The following is a 23,395-nucleotide window of genomic DNA, read 5'->3' on the forward strand; positions in this document are numbered from 1 at the left end:
TGGAATTATTTCCCATTCTTGCTTGATGTACAGCTTAAGTTGTTCAACAGTCCGGGGTCTCCGTTGTGGTATTTTAGGCTTCATAATGCGCCACACATTTTCAATGGGAGACAGGTCTGGACTACAGGCAGGCCAGTCTAGTACCTGCACTCTATTACTATGAAGCCACGTTGATGTAACACGTGACGTCCATGGTAACATTGCTTGGATGGCAACATATGTTGCTCCAAAACCTGTATGTACCTTTCAGCATTAATGGCGCCTTCACAGATGTGTAAGTTACCCATGTCTTTGGCACTAATACACCCCCATACCATCACAGATGCTGGCTTTTCAACTTTGTACCTGTAACAATCCGGATGGTTCTTTTCCTCTTTGGTCCGGAGTACACGACGTCCACAGTTTCCAAAAACAATTTGAAATGTGGACTCGTCAGACCACAGAACACTTTTCCACTTTGTATCAGTCCATCTTAGATGAGCTCAGGCCCAGCGAAGCCTGAGGGTGTTGTTGATAAACGTTTTTTGCCTTGCATAGGAGAGTTTTAACTTGCACTTACAGATGTAGCGACCAACTGTAGTTACTGACAGTGGGTTTCTGAGGTGTTCCTGAGCCCATGTGGTGATATCCTTTACACACTGATGCCGCTTGTTGATGCAGTACAGCCTGAGGGATCGGAGGTCACGGGCTTAGCTGCTTACGTGCAGTGATTTCTCCAGATTCTCTGAACCCTTTGATGATATTACGGACCGTAGATGGTGAAATCCCTAAATTCCTTGCAATAGCTGGTTGAGAAAGGTTCTTCTTAAACTGTTCAACAATTTGCTCACGCATTTGTTGACAAAGTGGTGACCCTCGCCCCATCCTTGTTTGTGAATGACTGAGCATTTCATGGAATCTACTTTTATACCCAATCATGGCACCCACCTGTTCCCAATTTGCCTGTTCACCTGTGGGATGTTCCAAATAAGTGTTTGATGAGCATTCCTCAACTTTATCAGTATTTATTGCCACCTTTCCCAACTTCTTTGTCACGTGTTGCTGGCATCAAATTCTAAAGTTAATGATTATTTGCAAAAAAAAATGTTTATCAGTTTGAACATCAAATATGTTGTCTTTGTAGCATATTCAATTGAATATGGGTTGAAAATGATTTGCAAATCATTGTATCCCATTTATATTTACATCTAACACAATTTCCCAACTTATGGAAACGGGGTTTGTACAATCTACTTTGAACAAAGCTGCATGCGGTTTTACTTCATAACATCTTGTAAGCGTCTCAGCTGGAAAGCAGAGCTTTAGCACTCTACTCCTAATTTTAAAAGAACAGGTTCCATATTGTACGGATAACCCAGAAATGTCAGCCTATTTCCCAAGCGATGCATGCGTCATTTTTACCCTTTAGTGCCGTTGTCTCACATCCAAAAAAAAGGAAGCTTTTATTGGAATAGCCAAATGTCTTTCTGCTAATTTCTTAAATAACTACATGTATGTGTTTTCCTTCCACCAATGTAACTTAAATGTTATATGTACAATGCTAGCCACAGTAATTGTGATTAAGTTTCATTTATTCAAGTACATTTATGTATTTATAGAAATTCACAGTAATTACAGGTAAAAGCCAGTAAATTAGAATATTTTGAAAAACTTGATTTATTTCAGTAATTGCATTCAAAAGGTGTAACTTGTACATTATATTTATTCATTGCACACAGACTGATGCATTCAAATGTTTATTTCATTTAATTTTGGTGATTTGAAGTGGCAACAAATGAAAATCCAAAATTCCGTGTGTCACAAAATTAGAATATTACTTAAGGCTAATACAAAAAAGGGATTTTTAGAAATGTTGGCCAACTGAAAAGTATGAAAATGAAAAATATGAGCACGTACAATACTCAATACTTGGTTGGAGCTCCTTTTGCCTCAATTACTGCGTTAATGCGGCGTGGCATGGAGTCGATGAGTTTCTGGCACTGCTCAGGTGTTATGAGAGCCCAGGTTGCTCTGATAGTGGCCTTCAACTCTTCTGCGTTTTTGGGTCTGGCATTCTGCATCTTCCTTTTCACAATACCCCACAGATTTTCTATGGGGCTAACATCAGGGGAGTTGGCGGGCCAATTTAGAACAGAAATACCATGGTCCGTAAACCAGGCACGGGTAGATTTTGCGCTGTGTGCAGGCGCCAAGTCCTGTTGGAACTTGAAATCTCCATCTACATAGAGCAGGTCAGCAGCAGGAAGCATGAAGTGCTCTAAAACTTGCTGGTAGATGGCTGCATTGACCCTGGATCTCAGGAAACAGAGTGGACCGACACCAGCAGATGACATGGCACCCCAAACCATCACCCAACCATGCAAATTTTGCATTTCCTTTGGAAATCGAGGTCCCAGAGTCTGGAGGAAGACAGGAGAGGCACAGGATCCACGTTGCCTGAAGTCTAGTGTAAAGTTTCCACCATCAGTGATGGTTTGGGGTGCCATGTCATCTGCTGGTGTCGGTCCACTCTGTTTCCTGAGATCCAGGGTCAACGCAGCCGTCTACCAGCAAGTTTTAGAGCACTTCATGCTTCCTGCTGCTGACCTGCTCTATGGAGATGGAGATTTCAAGTTCCAACAGGACTTGGCGCCTGCACACAGCGCAAAATCTACCCGTGCCTGGTTTACGGACCATGGTATTTCTGTTCTAAATTGGCCCGCCAACTCCCCTGACCTTAGCCCCATAGAAAATCTGTGGGGTATTGTGAAAAGGAAGATGCAGAATGCCAGACCCAAAAACGCAGAAGAGTTGAAGGCCACTATCAGAGCAACCTGGGCTCTCATAACACCTGAGCAGTGCCAGAAACTCATCGACTCCATGCCACGCCGCATTAACGCAGTAATTGAGGCAAAAGGAGCTCCAACCAAGTATTGAGTATTGTACATGCTCATATTTTTCATTTTCATACTTTTCAGTTGGCCAACATTTCTAAAAATCCCTTTTTTGTATTAGCCTTAAGTAATATTCTAATTTTGTGACACACGGAATTTTGGATTTTCATTTGTTGCCACTTCAAATCATCAAAATTAAATGAAATAAACATTTGAATGCATCAGTCTGTGTGCAATGAATAAATATAATGTACAAGTTACACCTTTTGAATGCAATTACTGAAATAAATCAAGTTTTTCAAAATATTCTAATTTACTGGCTTTTACCTGTATATACTGTATCACAGTGGTGTGCCGTCAGGGTGCTGGAGCCTATCTCAGCTACAATTGGGCGGAAGGCAGGATACACCCTGGACAAGTCGCCCCTCATCGCAGGGCCAACACAGATAGACAACATTCACAAACGAGGACCTTTTTTTTTTTTTTTTTTTTTGCCCAGTAGGGTGTAAATGTGTTCCTGAATAGTATTTCTCCAGCAATGATCATGTGGTGACATCAATTAAAGTATTTTGAGAGGTAATAATAGTATCATCATGAATAGGTGTGCCGAAAAGGGGGGGTAAAGGAGACGGATTCTAGGGGCCCATGATGGAGGGGGGCCCAGAGAGGCCCCTAATGATGATGACATTATAATACAGAAAAAATAATGACACTGTGTTGGGGGCCCTGTAAAGATTCTTTTCATGGGGCCCAAAATCCAGAGGTGTGGACTCGAGTCACATGACTTGGACTCGAGTCAGACTCGAGTCATGAATTTGATGACTTTAGACTCGACTTGACAAAATGTAAAAAGACTTGCAACTCGACTTAGACTTTAACATCAATGACTTGTGACTTCACTTGGACTTGAGCCTTTTGAATTGACATGACTTGACATGACTTGCTACTTTCTCCAAAACCCAAAGATGAAAAAGTTATTCGGGAGCGCTCCGTATTTTTCATTGTGTACTTGCCTATCAGCGTTGCGTGTGTCAGCTGGTGTGCTCTCAGTACAACAGCCAATCAAATTAGATCTACTTTGTTTTCATCACACAGCATTCATCCAATCAAATTGCAGGACAACCAACGAAGAAGACATGTCCAAACCACACGCCAGTGAACAAAAAATGATACCTAAAATAATTTCGTTTGGGTATAAAAATTACGAGGTGGTCAACACAAAACGGTTTGCAGCATGCAACACATGCGGTTCGAAAATTACTGATGGAGAGGCAACAACTTCCAACTTCGTCCGGCATTTGAAGTTGCACAAAGAACGGTAAGTTTTGAATATAAGATAACGTTTATTGGCTAAGTAACGTGACTTTTATTTGCTGTGTAGTTAAATCAGTGAGGCTGTAAACTCACTGCTAACGTTATAACGTTATTGCAAACACGGGAATCTGTTGCAGTTCACTACCTTATTCATACTTTTTGTTCAGTGATTTTTTTTAAGCAGGGTTACGTTAGTCAATATATCACACGTAACGTTAGACGGCGGTCAGCAGCACCGCGTATTTTAGCCACCTAAAAAAAAGACAAAAATAGTAAAATAAAGGTCAGTTAAAATGTATACTACCGGTATATTATGAATATGTGTACCGTTTTAGCTAGCTTTCTGACATACTGTTGGTTGTTTACCTCAGTGGTCCCCAACCACCGGGCCGCGGCCCGGTACTGGTCCGTGGATCGATTGGTATCGGGCCGCACAAGATTTTTTTTTTTTTTTTTTTTTTTTTTTTAATTAAATCAACATAAAAAACACAAGATACACTTACAAGTAGTGCACCAACCCAAAAAAAACTCTTTCCCCCTTTTGTTCTGGGCATTGAACATGAAGACTCTTCCTTCACTGTTCCGAGTGGCCACGAGAGTCTTGGCAGTGCCTGCCTCCAGTGCTCCAGTGGAGCGAGTTTTCAGCCATGGTGGCATCATACTACGCCCCCATCGTGCACAAATGATTGACAGACTCTTGGCTAATTTGGTCTTTTGCAAATGCAATGCAGCATAGGGCCCTGACATATAAAAAGTACAAATTTTTTGTTATGTTCACGTATATGTCATGTTTTTTCAATGTTAACACTTTTGTACAAATAAGTACATTTGCACTTTATTTTTCAATGTGTTTGTTCTGTAAATGAATGAGTTAATGTTTAAAATGACTGGTTAATAGTGCTATTATAAAGTGCAATGTCAGCACAATTTTCTTTCCTGCAATTTAAAATGCACTTGTTTTAATAAATAAATACAGCATTTGAAAAGCATACACAATTTGTGTTAATATATTAGTCTGTGGTTAAAAGGACTTGAAAGGACTCGAAACTCAAAATGCAGGACTTAGGACTTGACTTGAGACTTTCCAGTCTTGACTTTGGACTTGACTCGGGGCTTGCCTGTCTTGACTCGGGACTTGACTCGGACTTGAGGGCAAAGACTTGAGACTTACTTGTGACTTGCAAAACAATGACTTGGTCCCACCTCTGCCAAAATCCCTAGCGGCGCCCCTGCCTTTATGAACTGAGCATTATTTTCATTGAAAAAGACCACCGTTGCCATGTGTAATAATGCCGTTTGGCCGACAGAGAGCGTGTTTTCGCGCTCTTCCTTTTTGAACCGGAAATTACGAGTTCACCTTCGCAGTAGAGAGTCTAGGCACGTAGTTCAAGCTTTGGCGAGGATTTTTAACATACAAATGAAATATAAATGTCACCTTAGCACAGCTGCAGCGCGTCTGGCTGTCCCAACAACTGGAATAAACCATGAAACAAGACGTGAGGATACTTCTGTTGGGGGAACGTAAGTGACCCGCGCTTGTCTGACAGCTGTGGCGACGAGCTAGCAGATTAGCAACAACAGCTAATGTTTGCTCATTTATAAACTTTAGGATTCTCGAGCCTGTGCGGCACACATGAGTGATATATTATTCCGTGGACATGGGTTACTGCTGCATTCAAGAGATGTTGTACCACTATTATTTGTCTGCGGTAGTTTGTAGTTTATAGCGTTCATACAGTGTTAGCCCCTTACTGTCACTTTTTTATTTCATGTCAATGCAATCCCAGACCTTCGCACAGTTCTAAATAAAACGCAATATGATTATGATAGTCGAAGATCCTGTATTTATTCTCGATAGCAGTGGTTCTCAAATGGGGGTACGCCAGAGGTGGGACCAAGTCATTGTTTTGCAAGTCACAAGTAAGTCTCAAGTCTTTGCCCTCAAGTCCGAGTCAAGTCCCGAGTCAAGACAGGCAAGCCCCGAGTCAAGTCCAAAGTCAAGACTGGAAAGTCTCAAGTCAAGTCCTAAGTCCTGCATTTTGAGTTTCGAGTCCTTTCAAGTCCTTTTAACCACAGACTAATATATTAACACAGATTGTGTATTCTTTTCAAACGCTGTATTTATTTATTAAAACAAGTGCATTTTAAATTGCAGGAAAGAAAATTGTGCTGACATTGCACTTTATAATAGCACTATTAACCAGTCATTTTAAACATTAACTCATTCCTTTACAGAACAAACACATTGAAAAATAAAGTGCAAATGTACTTATTTGTACAAAAGTTTTAACAATGAAAAAACATGACAAATACGTGAACATAACAAAAAAGTTGTACTTTTTATATGTCAGGGCCCTATGCTGCATTGCATTTGCAAAAGACCAAATTAGCCAAGAGTCTGTCAGTCATTTGTGCACGATGGGGGCGTAGTATGATGCCACCATGGCTGAAAACTCGCTCCACTGGAGCACTGGAGGCAGGCACTGCCAAGACTCTCATGGCCACTCGGAACAGTGAAGGAAGAGTCTTCATGTTCAATGCCCAGAACAAAAGGGGGGGGAGTTTTTTTGGGTTGGTGCACTACTTGTAAGTGTATCTTGTGTTTTTTATGTTGATTTAATTAAAAAAAGAAAAAAAATATATATATATTTCTTGTGCGGCCCGATACCAATCGATCCACGGACCAGTAGCGGGCCGCGGCCCGGTGGTTGGGGACCACTGAGGTAAACAACCAACAGTATGTCAGAAAGCTAGCTAAAACGGTACACATATTCATAATATAGTATACATTTTAACTGACCTTTATTTTTACTATTTTTGTCTTTTTTTAGGTGGCTAAAATACGCGGTGCTGCTGACCGCCGTCTAACGTTACGTGTGATATATTGACTAACGTAACCCTGCTTAAAAAATCACTGAACAAAAAGTATGAATAAGGTAGTGAACTGCAACAGATTCCCGTGTTTGCAATAACGTTATAACGTTAGCAGTGAGTTTACAGCCTCACTGATTTAACTACACAGCAAATAAAAGTCACGTTACTTAGCCAATAAACGTTATCTTACATTCAAAACTTACCGTTCTTTGTGCAACTTCAAATGCCGGACGAAGTTGGAAGTTGTTGCCTCTCCATCAGTAATTTTCGAACCGCATGTGTTGCATACTGCAAACCGTTTTGTGTTGACCACCTTGTAATTTTTATACCCAAACGAAATTATTTTAGGTATCATTTTTTGTTCACTGGCGTGTGGTTTGGACATGTCTTCTTCGTTGGTTGTCCTGCAATTTGATTGGATGAATGCTGTGTGATGAAAACAAAGTAGATCTAATTTGATTGGCTGTTGTACTGACAGCACACCAGCTGACACACGCAACGCTGATAGACAAGTACACAATGAAAAATACGGAGCGCTCCCGAATAACTTTTTCATCTTTGGGTTTTGGGGAAAGTAGCAAGTCATGTCAAGTCATGTCAATTCAAAAGGCTCAAGTCCAAGTGAAGTCACAAGTCATTGATGTTAAAGTCTAAGTCGAGTTGCAAGTCTTTTTACATTTTGTCAAGTCGAGTCTAAAGTCATCAAATTCATGACTCGAGTCTGACTCGAGTCCAAGTCATGTGACTCGAGTCCACACCTCTGGGGTACGCGTACCCCTGCGGGTACTTGAAGCTATGCCAAGGGGTACGTGAGATTTTTCAAAAAATATTCTAAAAATAGCAACAATTCAAAAATTATTTTTAAATATATTTATTGAATAATACTTCAACAAAATATGAATGTAAGTTCATAAACTGAACATCAAATCAAGTAGGCTATTCCATTCATTACCATAAACCTGCAGAGTTTCCACCAAGCCATGATGGTTTGACCCTCACTAAAATGTCTGTCAAAAAGAACTGTGAAAAGAAATGCAACAATGCAATATTCAGTGTTGACAGGTAGATTTTTTTGTGGACATGTTCCATAAATATTAATGTTAAAGATTTATTTTTTTGTGAAGGAATGTTTAGAATTAAGTTCATGAATCCAGATGGATCTCTATTACAATCCCCAAAGAAGGCACTTTAAGTTGATGATTACTTCTATGTGTAGAAATCTTTATTTATAATTTAATCACTTATTTCTTTTTCAACAAGTTTTTAGTTATTTGTATATCTTTTTTTCCAAATAGTTCAGGAAAGACCACTACAAATGAGCAATATTTTGCACTGTTATACAATTTAATAACTCAGAAACTGATGACATAGTGCTGTACTTTACTTCTTTATCTCTTTTTTTCAACCAAAAATGCTTTGCTCTGATTAGGGGGTACTTGAATTTAAAAAATGTTCACAGGGGGTACATCACTGAAAAAAGGTTGAGAACCACTACTCTATAGTACAGAGCTCTCTGCTGTTTTTAAAGACTTACTGAAAAACACGAGTCATCCATTTTCTACCGCTTGTCCCTTTCGGGGTCGCGGGGGATGCTGGAGCCTATCTCAGCTGCATTCGGGCGGAAGGCGGAGTACACCCTGGACAAGTCGCCACCTCAAAGATCCTTTAATACAGGGCATCCAGGAAGTATTCGCAGTGCTTCACTTTTTCCACATGTAATATTACAACCTTATTCAAAAATGGAATAATTCATTTTTGTCCTCAAAATTCTACACACAATACCCCATAATGACAATGTGAAAGTGTTTAGTTTTTTTTTTTTTTACAAATGATAGTTGTTTAAAAAAACAACAACTAAGAAATCACATGAACACATGTGATTTCACTGCCTAGTTTCTCTTGTTATATTCTTATTTTTACTGTTATATATTTATTCTTATTGTTGCTTTTTATTTTTATTGTTATTGTTATATTTTCTATTTTATGTCCATTTTTACCCCCATTATTTACTTTTTACTTTTTATTCGATCTCAATTCTGTACACAGCTGCTGGAATTTTAATTTTCCTGAAGGAATCATTAAAGTACTACCTATCTACCTACCTTTGTTGATGCACTTTTGGCAGCAATTACAGCATCAAGACTTTTTGAGTGTGATACTACAGGCTTGGCATACCTATCTTTTGGGCAGTTTTCGCCCATTCATGTAAATATTATTAAAATAAAATGATTTTCTGTGTGGAGTTTGCATGTTCTCCCCATGACTGTGTGGGTTCCCTCCGGGTTCTCTGGCTTCATCCCACCTCCAAAGACATGCACCTGGGGATAGGTTGATTGGCAACACTAAATTGGCCCTAGTGTGTGAATGAGAGTGTCAAAGTTGTCTGTCTATCTGTGTTGGCCCTACGATGAGGTGGCGACTTGTCCAGGGTGTACCCCGCCTACCTCCCGAATGCAGGTGGGATAGGCTCCAGCACCCGCCGCGACCTTGAAAGGGACAAGCAGTAGAAGATGGATGGATGGATGGATGGATAGTTGACGCCAGTGGACCAAAGCGGTCATGTTTTGCCTAAAGGAAGACCACATTTCCCATGAGGAATCACAGTTTTCTTTCTTTATACAGTTCTTTTGAGTTTGTGTGGTTGGCCGTGTCAGTGTGGAACTGCAAACTAACTAGCTGGTGGATATTTATTGCCACCATGCAAATTTCCGGTAGCTAACATTAGCATTATTATTTTGATTTGAGCATCGAAAAGTACTTACTAGTCCAGCAGGAAATCAGCCAAGACAGCATCGGTCTGAAATCCCTTTTTGTCTTTGAGGTCCCTCAACACCAGCGAGTGAAAGCCGGGCTAATGTTGATCCTTGACTATTATTTTATCTGGGTTGCCTCCCTTTTTCGTTTTGTCTCCACAGACAAAACTTTTTGTACCTTTGGTTGTTTTGCAGCTTCCGCCTGATAGCAGTAATTGCATTCATCCCAAAAGTTATGAAAGTATTTTATGAAGGTTGAAAAGTTACTCAGTGCTGCTTTAAGTTGGCTGTCCGTATTATGATTTGTCTGTGGGTAAAAAAAAAAAATCAGTCCGTATTTCCTTGTTTGGCTGTCTTTTTTACACGTGACATTTTGCTTCGTATCTGCCAGGAAAGAGTAGTGTGGGCGTTATCATAGTTGTGTGTGCATATTAAGATGTGTGTATGTGTAAAGTGATAGTAATTCAACAAAATGTAGATTGTTACGTCCATGCCTTGATTGTTAAAGATGTTGGCAATGTAAAATTTGACATTAATACCCAAATAAATGCTTTTGATCATCTGTACATTCCGTGAAAAAAAAAAAAATGTTATGCACACTCAACTCTTAGGCCTTGTTCACACTGCAGTTTAATTCCGATTTGTTTGCCCATATGCTACTTTTTTTTTTTTATGTTAGTGTGAACAGTGCAATTCAGAATTGTTTTTATTCGACCCAGGCCTCATATGTGGATATAAATCAGATATATATGCGATGCATCCTCGATGTGACGTCACTCTAGTTCACTTCCTGTTGCCATTATTCCTTGCAGTATCGAGCGATCACTCTGTCTACGATAACACAGTCTGTATGTTCAATGTGCACAATCGAGTAGTTTGGTTTCTCAAAACAGTAACGTGTTTATATTGTTATATGTTGTTTCTTAATGAGGAAATACGTTAATGACTTGCTCGTATTCGTGTTAGTATATAAGCTAGCATGCTTCTCCAGTAATCCAGCAGTATCACGGTTTGTTAATTCATTAAAGTGTTATCAATCACGGTTTTTCGATCATTTTAATTTAAACCCGTAATACTAACCGTTGGGAGTTTCTACCGCGGTTTATCATTATATTGTTTATTGTTACATCCCTAATATTGACATTCTATGTGCCTTTTCAAATCATGTCCCATCAATTGAATTTGCCACAAGTGGACTCCAAATAAGCTCTAGGAACAAGGATGGTCAGTTGAAACTGGATGAAACAGCACTTTTAGACTTCTTGGCAAAGGCTGAGAATACTGTGTGTGTACACATGTTTTCTTAGTTTTTTATTTTTAATAAACTTGCAAACATTTCTAAACATTTTCACATTGTCATTATGGTGTATTGAGGACAAAAATGGATTTATTCCATTTTGGAATAAGGCTGTAACATAACAAAATGTGGAAGAAGTGAAGCGCTGTGAATACTTTCCGGATGCACTTTATACCATATAACCGTAGCACTCTGTTGTTTTAAGGACCTACTGAAACATTACTCAACGCTCCTGTATTTGATCGGAGTGATCTGCTGTTTTTAAAGACCTGCTGAAAAGCACTAGTCAAAGATTGTCTATAATATACTGCATAACAGGAGCACTCTTGTTGCTTTAAGGTCCTACTGAAAGCACTAGTCAAATGTATTTCTACAACTTTAGTTTGTGTAAATGACAAATACATAAGTTAATATGTCATGTATTATGCCAGTTGGACATCCCTGCCATTTAGCACAAGAGGTTTAGGGTCATATCCGCTAAAACCAAAGGTTTAAAATGCACAACCTTGCAGTTTCTCCAATTTGCTTGCTATCGAATTGACTACTGTTTCTGTGCTGCCTGTGTCTAGTCATCCTGTTATTTCTGTTTTAAGCAGCTTTTCTTATTCTCTCTTTGCTAGCCAAGGTGGGGAAGACTTCCCTCATCATGTCCTTGGTTGGAGAGGAGTTCCCTGAGGAGGTCAGTGTGTTAGCACAATTTTCTAGCTGGATATAGTGCCGTATTTTGCAACTGTTTGCCACCTGTGACAGCTAAAATAAGTATTGGGAAGTCAATGTTCTCTGAACTTTTGTAGCTGAGATGAATGACAAAATGGATGCATAGGACTGTATCAAAAAACAATTCAATTAAACAAACAAAGAACATTTTACTGTAATATAATTTGAAGGATGTTGCGGTTTTTGGCATGCACAGTTTATTTTAAACTATCCCTAATTTAACTGTGATTGCCTTAAAACTTTGCTGACAAATGACTGCTTATTATGAGAATATTAAAACAAAATAAAAATAAAAACACTCAAGTGCAAAGAGTTAGTAAAATAGTTACATGATTTCAGATTGTCAAAATGTTCTATTTACTATGCAAAAACTGGTAGCTCATAAGAACCCAAGTCATAACAGCAGTTAAGGTATTTTTAGACCTACAAAGAGGACTAGGGTCAAAGTGCAGGTGTATGTTTACTAAATGTGTGATATAAAATATAATTACCAAAATGTTATTTCACAAATAAGATATGTTTGCCAATTGTCTGCAGTTATACAGGTTATGTCATACGTAAGAAATAACACAAATACTACAATTTTCTCTTTTCTTGGCTTACTGCCTTAGTCACTCATTGAAAGGTTCATTGCTGTAATGCTACTTAATATGTTTCGCAATAATTTTGTTTGGTTTTGCAACAAAAGTAAAATGTGTCATGTGTTAAAATGATTTGCAGGTTTTGCAACAGTGTGTTCTATCTAGGGAGGTGCCAATCGATTGGCCACCAATCAGTATCGGCCAATTTTTGTGAAAAAGTAAGTGATCGGCTATTACCGCATAATGCTTTTTAATGCCGATCACAAACGCCGATTTTCTCTGGCTAACAGTTAGTTAGCAGCTAATTATGTGTCTCCATACACAGTGTAGAGCCGCTCCCCTAAACTAATAATCACCTCCATTATGTAAAATAAACTGCATTTAGTAGTATCTTAAGTATCATTATCAAGTAATAATAATGACTAGAGGACAAAGCTGAACATGTTACACACTGAGTAAAAGCCAGGAGCATGCATGCTAATAATTAAGCTAACCTAGATTGAAACAACACCAATAAATAAGTGCTTAGTAAAGTTTTTAAGAAGTGCAGATGTAACTGTGTTACACCAGAAAGTAAGCAGCAAATTAACATTAAATTAACAAGTAGATTAATAAGAGTCTAAGAAAGGATAACACAGTATAACAACAGCTGTTTGTGTGACAGCATTGCGGCAGTCTGTACACAACACGCAAGAGCAGTGTCAGTTCTTTAGTTATTGTGTGCAATTGACTTTGATTTTTGCTCAAACACTTGTATGTAATAAAGTAAAATAAGAAATGTATTTAAATATTGTGTTGATATTGTTAATCTGTCAATAGCACTTACCATAAATTAATTTAAAAAAAATCTACAGGTAATACATGTGATCGGTATTGGTATCGGCCGATCTCACTCATGGATGATTGGAATCGGTAGCATAAAACCTTAATTGGAACATCCCTGGGAAACTCAAGTTTTTCAGATATCATACCAATCGTGTCTACAGTGACTTAATAATGTCAGCCAGAGCAAAGGTAATCACATCCACTTGTGGGTCCCACCCAGCATTTTTTATATTAGTAATGGAGGCAAAGGCCACTAATAGAGGAAATATTATTTGTAATAATTCATGGTAACTCACAGGTCCCATCTCGAGCTGAAGACATCACCATTCCTGCGGATGTCACTCCAGAGAAGGTTCCAACGCACATTGTGGACTACTCTGGTATTATATCTGCTATTTTATCTTAATAACTGTGTTTAGTGTGTTGCTGTTTGGGGCATGCTTGAAATTGTCCAATTACACCGACAGAAAATGAGCAGAGTGAGGAGACCTTAAGAGAAGAGATACTCAAGGTGAGGCAACACAAATGGATAATAACAGGAATGCACCCACACATTATCAATGGTTCCTTTTCAATCCACACAGGCCAATGTGGTTTGTGTCGTCTATGATGTCACCAACGAGGACTCCATAGAAAAGGTAGTTATCACAGCATTCCTTTAAATTCAAACATTAAATTACGCTCACTTTATTTCAATGGTTGCATACTGTTTTTCAGATCAAGACTAAATGGATACCTTTAGTAAATGGAAACGCAGAGAAAGGACAAAAGTACGTATCAGCTTTTGAAAGCTGTCACAAAAATACACCCCTTACTATTTTTTTTTGCATTTCACATATTAGGGCTGAACGATTAAACGATATCGAATCGACATCAAGGTTTTAATTAGTGAGATAAATAACCTCAAGAGGCAGCGGCTTTTGGGTTTTTTTCGCCATCATTGGCATTTGAGTGACAGACAAGTTCGCCAATCAGAATTGTTGAGTCTCACATCCTTTGCCTGCTGGCCAATCAAAAGTGTTTAATGAAACAGCAAGTTTATGTGCGCTGCAGTGGAAGCAGCCACTAAGCTAATAACAAACACCTCTTTCTCCTTGTAAAAAGTTTTAATGGTGAGTACGCCTGGGCCGATAGCCAATAAATCAATCAATCGAACAATCAATCAATCAATCAAAGTTTTACTTATATAGCCCTTAATCTCAAATGGCTGCACAAACCACGACATCCTCAGTTCTGATCCCACATTAGGGCAAGAAAAAAATAAATCCAATAACAAACAATGAGAAACCTTGGAAGGGACTGCAGATCAGTTTAAGAGCATGATGTAGACAGAAGCTTTAAGTCTCTGCATAAAGCCAAATATTTTGAAGAGTAAATTATTGCATTTTTTTTAATGATTAAAACAATATGCAATAATTTACTTAATGTGTGGCACCTTGAGACGAGAACATGTTGACAGTCTAAAAGAAACATGTCTTCCTTCACTTGGTATTTTCAGTTTTATTACTATATATGTATAAAATATAAAAATCGCAAATCATATTGCAATTAAATTTTTTCTCAAAATCGTGCAGCCCTATCACATATTGTGATTAATAAGTATTTTTTGAATAGCCTCGCTTACTTGTCTTTATACAGTTTCGCATATTTTAATTAATAGGTCTTTTTTTAATAGCCTGTCCTATTTGTCCCTGTACAGTATTTCTTTGCCACATTGAGCTTTAAATATTGCGGCTTCACCATATCATTGATTTTTTGGGGGGGATATTATTTTATTTTTTAAAGTATATTTCACACATTTTTTTGCCCTAAATTAAGCATTTCAAGTATAAAAATGGCTAAATAAACTAAAAATATAAATACAACAGTAGTATTGGCCACTATAGGACACCAAACCAATTGGAGCGTGCTGTTCAGTAATGTAAAAGGTCAAAAAAAAGGTGATTTACCCTCTATTTGTGAAACTTTTTTGACCTATAATAAATATTCCTACTTTGCGGAAATTAATTTATTTCTGTCATGTCCGTAGCCAATTAGCGGCCATAAATGAGGGACAACTGTAGAGAAAAAAATGTCAACTGCCCCAAAACTGCTTTAAAAATATTATATAACAATACCAGTCAATCTTTTAAAAACTACTTTGACCGGAATTATACATATCAATTCATATTTTTGGTTGGAATTTTAACACTTTAAAGGCCAGTATGTTTACATCATTCTACCGTCCACTGTTTTGTTGTATTAAACTTAATATATCTAATTGTGTCAGATGATTAAAGTATTTCGGGCAGCACGGTGGTAGAGGCGTTAGTGCATCTGCCTCACAATACGAAGGTGCTGAGTAGTCTGGGGTTCAATCCCAGGCTCGGGATCTTTCTGTGTGGAGTTTGCATGTTCTCCCCGTGACTGCGTGGGTTCCCTCCGGGTACTCCGGCTTCCTCCCACCTCCAAAAAACATGCACCTGGGGATAGGTTGATTGGCAACACTAAATTGGCCCTAGTGTGTGAATGTGAGTGTGAATGTTGTCTGTCTATCTGTGTTGGCCCTGCGATGAGGTGACGACTTGTCCAGGGTGTACCCCGCCTTCCGCCCGATTGTAGCTGAGATAGGCTCCAGCGCCCCCCGCGACCCCGAAGGGAATAAGCGGTAGAAAATGGATGGATGGATTAAAGTATTTCATTGTAATTATTCGCAGATATAAGTTGTTTTTAAATCTTTAAGTGTACCTGTTACAGATCATTTTCAAGTTTTTCCCCGGTGTGGGAACGCTCGTCGTGCGCTCACATGACGAGCGCACGTTAAACCTGCGTAATAAAAATTTGCGCCGTTTAGGCAAATTAGCATTAACTGGTTATCACGTTAACTTCGACATTTCTGATAACACACAGTTTTGTTATACATAATAACAACAGACTTGTGAACATTTATTGCCTTTGAATGGGAAAACGCTGCGCCATCTAGTGGACAAATATAGTAAATCTGTAATCAAAAGCCTATTGTCTGTGGCGAAATATTTATTAAAAGATGCCATTTGTTTATGTTTATATAAATGTAGAAATAGAAGTGCCGTTTTTATCTAAACATTTTCTTTAAGGACAAATGTTTCGTTTTTTTATGTAGCTTTGCTATTTTAGGCTGATTTAAAGGAACCAAGATGACAATTCTAAGCAATTTAAATGAGTATATTGTGATAAATTTGACCTATATTGATTCAGCACAGCCAAAATGACTTGAAAAAAATTATGCATGGCAAATCTCTCTAGAATCACTTAAAGGTAAAAAAAAATGTTGCACCCAAGTAATCCCGAAAAAGAGCACATGTCCGTTCCCTTTAAATATTACACTACTTAGTCATCCTGTTTATAATTTTTTGTTACGTCAGAGTACCAATCATCCTTGTGGGGAACAAATCCGATCTGCGCTCTGGTAGCTCTATGGAAACCATTCTCCCTATCATGAACCAGTTTTCTGAGATTGAGACGTGTGTGGAGGTAAAGCTTTATCTGCCTTTTAGACACACATTCTTATAAACATAATAAGTAAATATTTGCATGTGCACGTGCTCCTTGATAATAACTATGTATTTACTACTTTGTTTTCCCTTCAAGTGTTCAGCTAAAAACCTCAAAAACATATCAGAGCTGTTCTACTATGCACAAAAGGCAGTCCTCCACCCCACCGCCCCTCTGTATGACCCTGAGGACAAACAGGTTTTTAAATTCCCAGTCTCCTCCATTCCTATTTGTGCTTTTAGTAAATTAATTTTCTCCCCTCTCGTACTGTCTGCAGCTTAAATATCTGTGTGTCAGAGCGCTCAGTCGAATCTTTTACATCTCCGACCAGGACAACGACTGTGTCCTCAGTGACGCTGAACTTAACTGTTTTCAGGTACTCATCAAAAGTTGTTGTTTTTTTAAGTTCAAAGCGAACAAAAGCCAACAAACTAAATACATTTCTTCCACATAGAAATCTTGTTTTGGGAATCCTTTGGCACCACAAGCCTTAGAAGACGTAAAGACCGTAGTTTGGAAAAACACCGAAGATGGAGTGCAGGACAATGGCCTGACCTTAAACGGTAAATAGCCCTCAGTGCGTGCTTGAAATGTAACACCGTGTTTTCACAAAGCCACTCTTCACTCACGACAGTGCTGTGTTGTTTTTTCCAGGTTTTTTGTTCCTAAATACATTATTTATCCAGAGGGGAAGACATGAAACCACATGGACAATCCTCAGAAAGTTTGGTTACGATGACAACCTTGAACTGACTGATGATTACCTCTACCCCCCGTATGTTCGTTGACATTTCTGCTCTGTTGTCATCGTCTTTATGTATGTACTCACAAGTCCCACATTCTCATGCTTGTGTTTATCATGACAGACTACGTGTTCCTGCGGGCTGTACCACTGAACTCAATAATTTGGGTCACCAGTTCCTCCAGCGGCTCTTTGAAAAGTATGATGAAGTGAGTTGAGTAGTCCCAACATACCAAACATATCTGTCTAGTATGTGGCATTAGATATATTTGACTTCTGGGAGGATTTAGCTTCTGACCATTAACCAGCAGAGGGTGCAGTTCATTTAGAAGCGGTTACTGTGGCACATTAGTTTTCATTATTTCTTTATGGTATTTAAAAAAACAAAAGCAACCTTTCCAATAAGAAATCATGTAAAACCAATCACACTGTTCCAGACACCCAAAATCATGAACACACATTTTAAAGAGAATAAGTACAGTTTTACAGAAAACAATGCAAAATATGTTTAAACAAGGAATGAAATTGATAAATTACCTTGATTGAAGACGCATGGAGGCAAAGACACTGAGAAGGGGAGGGGCGAGCCAAGTATACACCACATATGTACTTTGCTATAACTTCTTTCTTGTATTCAATAGTGTTTCTCACCTTCATTTATTAAAGTGCTGGCACTCGCAACCTTTCTTGCCCCATATTCGGTTCTTCAGCACTCAGTAAAGAGAATGAGTCACCAACGTATGGGATATTTTGTGCGGGCACCTGATTCTGCAGAACAATATGTGGGCAGGCAGACTAGTTTGTTAATCACAATGTTTGGCTGCATGATAACCAAGACAATATACAAAATCTGGGGCAAAATTGTTTTTGTTTTTTTGTGGGCTTTTTCTTTAATGGTAGCCTCCTTAAAAACGTTTTTTTTCTCAGGATAAAGATTCTGCGCTCTCAACGGCAGAGCTGCGGAATCTTTTCTGCACTTGTCCCTACATGCCATGGGGCGCTGAGGTCTACATGACTGTCCCGACAACCGATGAGGGTTACATATCTAATCATGGCTACCACTGTCAGTGGAAGTATGTGCTGACTTGATGATTTCCTACATTTCTTTTACCTTTTTAGATGAACTTATTGACAAAATTAATCTGTATTCACACAGGCTTTCCGCTTATCTCGACATCCATCGTTGCTTGGAGCACCTTGGATACCTCGGCTATCCAATCCTCACTGAGCAGGAATCGCAGTCTTCCGCAGTCACAGGTGTGTGTGTATGCTAATGTATATGATCGGATGTGAATGTCAGTAGTTTGCAAGATGGCACTTAGTCTGTGAGACAACAATCCTATGTAGGAGGATTAATGGTGTTTATCCCATCCAGTGCAGCCAAACAGATAAACCTGCAGGTCTGTGTCCTTCTGTCGTGTATGACAATATGGAAGATTAGAACAATAAAATCATTCTTTTGTTGATGTTTTGTCTTGTTAAAGCTTTGACATTAAAACATACTCATTAAAACATAGTCTTTTTTAAACCTATGTATGTGCATCTTGTTTACCTTTTCTCTTGGCTGTTGTTTACATGTGCAGTGACGAGGGAGAGGGATGTAGACCTAGAGAAGCGCCAAACTCAGCGGTCAGTGTTTCTGTGCAAGGTGATCGGCCAGCAGGGGACGGGCAAAACAGCCTTTCTCCAAGCCTTTGTGGGCCGCAACACTGTGGTATGATGCCATCTGTTAAGGAGAAAAGGAATTGCGAACATGCAGTTGTCTCTACATCATGCTGAGATCTATATTTGTTTGCTTCAACAGAACAAGGACGCTAACAGCCGCAGTGCCTTCTCCCCCTTCGCCATAAACACTGTGCAAGTTGGCAATCAAGAGAAGTACCTTATTGTAAGTTGCTCCGTCCTCATTAACTACGACTTTTCACCTCTAACCCTGATGACTATTCTTGTGTCTGTGCAGCTCAACGAGGTTGATGTGGAGGCGGACTTCCTGAAGGCATCAGATGCCCACTGTGACGTTGCATGCCTTATGTACGACACCAGTGACCCACATTCCTTTGATTACTGTGCTAGTATATACAAGGTATTGTAATACTTAATGTTCATTTTTTTTTTACTTTAAATGTTCTTAATTACTGTGGTACTTTAACTTACAAGTACTCCGACTTACAAGTTTTTTTTGAGATGCTAGTTGTCCCTCAGGTTTTTTTTGTGCTTTGAGTTGCAAGCATAATTTGAGTTACGAGCCTCCTCGCCGCTGGTTGAAGTAGTGACTGTCCACAGATCAACACAATCCTGCCCTCCAATCACCAAAATTTGGGTAAAGAAGAAGCAGACAACTAAATCAGAGAAACAAATCATTGAATGACATGTTCTACCGACTAGCTGACACGACGAGTACCATCAGTCCACATAACACAAACCAGATTCTAGCCTCTGCGGTATGCAGCCACAAACGTCCAAACGACAGACATCTTTCTTCCAAAACATGGTGACAGACTGTTTTCATGCACTAAATTAGTCTGATTACTCAAATATGTATTTTCACACCTACATGTGAAGTCCCAGTGTCCATGCACACTTTCTAATGTGACTATTGGTCTTACGCCGTGTGCCTTCACACTGGGGGTTGTTTATTTCTTTTTAGCGTGTATTTATGTATTGCTTTTTCGGTTGACTTATCACTTCACACCATAACAAGGCATCTGCGCCTCCATACAAGTCAGCAGCACAGTTCTTATTGTACCTGATACCCGCTGTAATATTGGCAAAGATTACAAATATTAGCTATGCTGATGTTAAATAGCAGACAGCATCAATAAATAATCAGTCGGCGCTACGAACATGATACTACTACCAAGAAACTTTCGGAACTGATGCAGGATTGAAGCAAAGAAAGACTGGCGGGAGAGAGTTGTTTCTAATGTATTTTTGGATGGAGAATCATGGAAACAAAGCGTTTGAATGTCTCTGGTGTAATTCAAAAGGATCTGTGGATTGATGGAAGAAGTTTTAAATCCGAAGGAAAAGAGAGTTTGTGCCCTGATACCGCTCCAAAGGGTTGCTATTGTTGTGTTGAAGCTTGCTAGTTGTGTGAAATACAGAGTTTTTGCTGATCAGTTTGGAGAGCACAAATGCAGAGTAAAGAGGTTTGTGTATGCTTTCTTCTGTGTCTTTAATATACCTGCTTCATTCTCTTTTCTCTCATTCGCATTTCGTTCGAGAGTCCATATTAAGCCGGCATTCTCTATTTCCTTATCTACCTTTTTAAATGAATCTGTTTCTTTTTTTCTCCCATCGATGCACTTCAAAATGTTCCTTTATTTTAATTTGTGGAGCAAAAAAAGGGCTTTTAATTCCATTTGTTGCCTGTTTTGATTCAATGGTACCTGCTTCCGGATTGTATCCCGCGCGTTGAGACTGGCGCATGCGGGATACGAAGGGTCCCATCCGGCAGCCCACACCCACTCAAGAGATCTGGTTTTCAATCGCATAATCTAGGTGTGTTAGTCCAGTTTCACAAAAGCCAAACATGATCAGGTTAAGGTGTTTCCATGGGTTGTAGGATGCTTCTTTAGAATCAAGCTAGTTGAGAAATCAGACTAATTTAGTGCATGGAAACATAGTCACTGCCAATGCTGTGTTTGGCGGGTTTCAGTCCGTTCTATTTCCTGACATGACAAACTGGACGACAGAGACTAACCTTTGGTACACAGACACAGGTTGGTGTCAACTTTGACCTTTGGTCCGTTGTTAAAAGACATCAGTGTGCAACATAACTAACAGTAGTTATTCGTATTGTTACACAACGGAGAAACAGCCTGTAGGAGACACAAAAGTTTGCTCCCCAATGAACAACATTATTTCATAAACTACTGTAGTTGTTTGTAGTACATGCTGTTGTAATGTTTTTCAAACAATATTTCTTATCTAAAATTTTGTTTTTAAAAGGCGTGTTACATGTTAAAATTGCGGGCTCACGACCATCGGATAGAGAGGAGATGTGTGCTAGCCACGAGGCTAAAAGCCTGAGATGCTACTCAGGCGGCTAGCACACTATTTGAAGCTGTAAGGGAGTGAGGTTTACCGACATACATCTGGCGCAGCCTCTCCGGCTGGCCCCTGTTACACAAGCCCCAAATACATTGATTTCATGTAATTTATGAAGGCGGGGTACACCCTGGACAAGTCGCCACCTCATCACAGGGTCAAGACAGATAGAAATAATAATTTATTTCGAATTAGGATGCAAATGTTTTGAGTCGTGAACTCGGTCGTAAAAATTAATTGAGCTTGTAAGTTGAGGTACCAATGTACTTGGTTTTTGAGTATTTGTTTTTTTCTGTGCATTCAGCAACACTACATGGAAGGCAACATTCCATGTGTGTTGGTTGCATCCAAACAAGACCTTCCTGAGGTCAAGCAATTCCATGGAGTGACCCCAGCTGAGTTCTGTCATAAACACAGACTGCCTCAACCGTTGCCTTTTTCCTACATGTTTCCTGACTCCAACATCAAGAACATCTACACAAGACTTGCCTGGGCTGCTGTGTACCCGTATGTTGTACTTAACAACTAACTACCGCTAATACATTTTAATTAATCTGAGAATCACTCATTTTGGTGCCGTGTAAAAATGTATTTGTTCTGACCTATATTTTTTTGTTTTGTTTTTCTGACCAGACACCTGAATGGTTCAGACATGAGCAACACATCATTTTGGCTGAGAGTGGCGTTGGGCTCAGCTGTGGTTGCAGTGCTGGGCTTTGCTATTTACAGAGTGGTTGTCAGATTGAAATGACCAGTGACCAGCTGAGTGGTTTGTATTTTTGTTGCTCCAGCATACTGATCACAACTCCCAACAGTGTTCCTATCTGACCTGGTCTTCAATCAGTTGGTTTTAAAAGTAGGAGTCTTATTATTCTTAATTGTTTGTCATTTTGCCATATGCAGCATTTCCCTGCCTTACATTTCCTTTGCCTTGCTTGATGCATTGATACACAAAAGACTGATGATGTACCAATGGGTGCTCTATCAAAAATGGACAAAAGACAGGAAAGTATTTTTCAATAGAGTGTTCATGAGTTTGAAAAGTTTTTATACACATGCAGTTTTTCCTAAGCTTGATTAATTTTACTCTTTAAAGTAGATTTAGCAACCTAACAGGGTGTATTCCTCCCAACTGGAACCACCAACCTGTAAAATAATTGTATTTGCACCATGGATGTGCACTTCCCCCTAAAAGGGAAGCATTGGCTGACTTTGCCTTGTTAAAATGTGTGTTGCAGTGAAGCCTTGGATGAAGAGGAAATACTGTATTTTGATTTGATGACAACCCTTAAAAAATGCAAGAAAGTCTATACAAATGAGTTGCCCTTGCAATTATATTTCCATTTAACTGAAATTGTTTGGAACTGTGTTTTATTATTCATCTGAATACACAAATGTCATGTGAGCTATATACCTGCTGGTTTTATGAAGGTTTTTCATAATGAAAGTGAACTGATCTCAAAAGAACACACCAGGTGACTTTAATTTAATGTTTGCATGAATGTCTGTGCTTATTCTGTTACATTTGACGGCGTCTACTTGTAACTACAAACATACCAGTGCTGTTACGGTATTTATAATGTACGTAAATGTGTTCATAAACATTTCTCCATCTCGCAGGCCGTTCCTACAAACCGCCAGAAGGGGGCAGTGTTGCATATTAAACGATTGGCCTCTCCCATAAGTGAGTGTGCGAAGCCTTTCACGTCATTGATTTCCACTCATGGCACAATGCTAGCAGTAAGTGACATCATGTAAAATGTACATCCATCTCCTACCGCTTGTATTAATACTCATTTTAAGATGAAAAGTATATAATGACGTATACGTGAAGTGCCCAATGAAAACTCTTGATC

The 23,395-nt window shown here is 39.0% G+C and overlaps 1 protein-coding gene across 1 annotated transcript; it reads left to right on the forward strand.

Moving 5' to 3' along the window:
• The first annotated feature begins 5,486 nt into the window (after positions 1–5,486).
• On the forward strand, positions 5,487–22,893 carry rhot2 (ras homolog family member T2). Its single transcript, XM_061967608.1, has 19 exons — positions 5,487–5,708; positions 11,732–11,790; positions 13,533–13,614; positions 13,702–13,745; positions 13,819–13,872; positions 13,952–14,004; positions 16,618–16,726; positions 16,844–16,945; positions 17,025–17,123; positions 17,202–17,310; positions 17,402–17,522; positions 17,614–17,698; positions 18,417–18,562; positions 18,646–18,746; positions 19,073–19,203; positions 19,294–19,377; positions 19,450–19,572; positions 21,844–22,046; positions 22,173–22,893. Exons 1-19 carry the CDS (start codon positions 5,672–5,674, stop codon positions 22,288–22,290), a joined length of 1,860 nt encoding a protein of 619 aa, XP_061823592.1. The 5' UTR covers positions 5,487–5,671; the 3' UTR covers positions 22,291–22,893.
• Positions 22,894–23,395: the final 502 nt, after the last annotated feature.

The sequence above is a fragment of the Nerophis lumbriciformis genome, linkage group LG11 (assembly GCF_033978685.3).
Source record: "Nerophis lumbriciformis linkage group LG11, RoL_Nlum_v2.1, whole genome shotgun sequence".
Classification (NCBI taxonomy): Eukaryota; Metazoa; Chordata; class Actinopteri; order Syngnathiformes; family Syngnathidae; genus Nerophis; species Nerophis lumbriciformis.